Below are 3,140 nucleotides of genomic sequence, written 5' to 3' on the forward strand. Positions count from 1 at the left end.
AATAAAATTTGGGAGTGGAAAGTAGAGGGGCAGTTCTACCTCTAAGTTTCTTGGTCTGTTTGATGTTGCAGGAGCAAGTTTAATGCTCATTTAGATAGTAGACTCCATTGACCTTTCCTGTGTCATCTGTCGAAACTCTAAAAATGTGCACTTTTATTGCAAGACCCAGACCCTCTTTAATATCTTCTAATAATTATGCTCTCTCTCTCTTCACTTTTCCATTACCCTTCCTTCTCTTAGGCCATATAACATGCAGGTCCCCTGGGTGTAGGTCCTTTATACCAATTCATAGCTTCCCTTGTATGTATCTTGGGTGCTGGGTTAGGTGCTGAGGGTGGAGTGCAATACCTTGTCAGTAAAGATGTTTGGTTTGGTTTTCTGTGAGTGTCTAAACAAAGGACTGTCACAGGGGAAAAAAGGCATAAAAATAGAAGCACTTAATTAAACTCAAGCAGAGAAACCTATATTTATAACAACTCATAAGTTATTGTTGGGAGACCAGAGATAGCTTATATTTGATATATTTAATTGTAGCAACTGCTGCCTAATGCTGGCTTCCTGGACTTTGAGAGATGGTATCAGTTTGTTCATTCACTTATTCAAGTATATTAATTAAGGTCATAAGATGGGCCAGAAACTCTATTAAGTTCAGTGTTTACAAAGACAAGTGACACAACACTTGCCCTTGAAGAGCTCATAGTCTAAGGGTCCAGAGGTTAAAAAGACTCCCAAGAGACCAATTCAGGAAATTATGGTTTCTGACTTACTTACTTTGCTTTTTAACAAGGGATATTTATACCATCTTACTAGAGTTCTATAAAAGCATATAAATTTACCTAGCTAACTATTCAGTACATTCTAAACATACAGGTTCCTGGAAGGTCAGTGATTCATAGAATTCTGATCTGGCTGATGGAGAATAGGACAGACAATGAAGAAGCACAGAGACTTACTCATTCAAAACATTCAAGACCTAGGACTAAGGCACAATCAGAACAATTCCTGCTAATTACCTATTTTCTCTCTATGAATATAAGTAGAAACAGGGAGGAGTCATGCCTCATTCATGCTTTTGGAAATTAACAAAAAGTGTTTTGACCTTTTTACATGAAATATTTCAATTGTATTATGTAGGTTGGAGGTTGTTGCTTACATAGATGAACTAGGATCCTTTTAATTCATAGAAAGACTGGGCCTCAGCCAGTTGTCTCACAGATGTATTGATCATGAGAGAAGCATTGACAGATGGTAATGGATCAATTTTGTTGAAGTTCCAACCACTTGTATAGCTTATATCCCTGCCTAAGTAATGGTAATACCCTCTCAGATGAAAAGCTATGGCAAGTGCAGCAGACCTACAAAAGCCAGAGCTTCCTCATTACTTCACTAGCATTTATCTGGGTACATATCCCTCCTTTTTGCTATTGAGTGGGTGAGAAAGCTTGTTTCAAAGAGAAGCACACCAAAAGCAAAATAAATTAATTAGTTAGCCCTAAATTCTTCACTTGTTTGATTCAACAAACATCAATTTAGCCCTGGTGCAGGGCTAAATGCTGTGGGGGAAAAGTTTATAACAACAATAGTAGCAGTTAACATTTAAGTACCTATTGTGTCAGGCATTGCACTAAGTGTTTTACCCACTTTAGCTCATGTAATCCTTAAAACAATCTATGAGATAGGGATTATTATCTTCATTTTATAGGGGAAGGCATAGCAGAAAACTGAACTAATTTCTTAGTCTAACAAAACAGTTTGTGTTCTTGGCCATGGGAACCCAGGTAAGAAAATAAACAAGGTACTATCTAAATCAGGGACTGTGGTAGAAAACGGATATAGGAGAATTACCTTTATTTCTAAGAACCAAGAAGTCTCCTAAGTGTTTGAGTCAAAAACCTCATAAACACTAAAAACACCTCTGAGATCCTATTCTGTCCAAAGGACTGACTTAGATGGAACCTGCCTTGTCAAATACGTATACCTTATTTGCAAAAACTATGTCCTTTGGCTTATCACTGTGCACCAGATTCTGGCACTCTGCCTGGCAAATAGTGGATGCTCAAATTGTATTTATTGAACGAGAGAGAATTTCACCTAGTCATTCAACATACATTGGCACCTGGAGCAATTCATCCTGTTTCCCCTCCCCCACATCCACACCTACACTTTCGTTTCTCTAGCTTTATATTGGAGTAGGTTGAATCTTATTAACTTATTATAGATTAAGTTGAATAAGCTGTTATCCAGGAAAATTAATTGCCTAGGGCAATTAAGGGATACTTTAGTGACTAATTAAGGTGTCTATACAGGGGTGGCGTGGGCACTCTCATTTTTGAGGCGCTTAATTCTATCTTACTTGGCAACCTATTCGGAAAAGGGCAGAAGACTGGTTTCATAATCCTTAAGGCAGGTTCCTTCACCATCTAAAGACGCTGGGGTTCTTGAGATGGAAACTCTCCCATAGAGATGTACTCGCCCAGGACACAGCCCTTAACATCAGGTTGAGGAAGACTCCCTTCTCCTAGAATGCTCTTGGCCAGCCCAGCCAGCTCCCCAAGGGCGTGGAGGTAGAGAATGAACACGTCCACACCTCGCACGTCTGCCTGATCACAGATTGGCAAGTGGCATAGGCGCGCAGACCTCTGTCATTTATTTTTCTTTCCACTGGGTGCGCTGTCCCTTTAAATGGGGACGCTGGTGCTGGCTCCCTAACACGCGAGCCGGCAGCTTGTTGATTTCAGAGCTGGTGAATTTCACATTGTTTCCACTTCACTTTCCTCGCCCGGAGGGAGGCTCGGTTGGCGCTCGGGCAGCGGTCGCCGCTGCCAGCGAGGGCCAGGGGAGGGCAAGGAAATTGCATGAAGATGGCGGCTCCCACCGCCAGCAAGGCAGCCTCCCTGGGCTGCAACAACAAGCCGACGTTCCCGGAGCTGGATTTCAGGTCCGGCGCTCGGGTGGAGGAATTGAACAAACTCATCCAAGAATTCACGAAGCACGACCAGCGGGAATACGACGACCAGAGAGCGCTGGAGATCCACACAGCCAAGGATTTCATCTTTTCCATGCTGGGTAAGGAGGCAAAAGGGGGAGGTGTGGATGCGTGTGATGGCAAGCGGGGTAGAGCACCCGTCCCCCTTCTTGCG

At 42.4% G+C, this 3,140-nt stretch overlaps 1 protein-coding gene across 1 annotated transcript in view; it reads left to right on the top strand.

Moving 5' to 3' along the window:
- Positions 1 to 2,754: 2,754 nt before the first annotated feature.
- MB21D2 (Mab-21 domain containing 2) overlaps positions 2,755 to 3,140 on the top strand; it is a 135,591-nt gene continuing 135,205 nt past the window's right edge. The window contains exon 1 of the mRNA XM_006762001.2: positions 2,755 to 3,066. Within this exon, the coding sequence (XP_006762064.1) occupies positions 2,856 to 3,066 (211 nt within the window). The 5' untranslated portion in view covers positions 2,755 to 2,855. The remainder of the gene's footprint in view (positions 3,067 to 3,140) is intronic.

Source organism: Myotis davidii, unplaced genomic scaffold (genome assembly GCF_000327345.1).
Source record: "Myotis davidii unplaced genomic scaffold, ASM32734v1 scaffold557, whole genome shotgun sequence".
NCBI lineage: Eukaryota > Metazoa > Chordata > Mammalia > Chiroptera > Vespertilionidae > Myotis > Myotis davidii.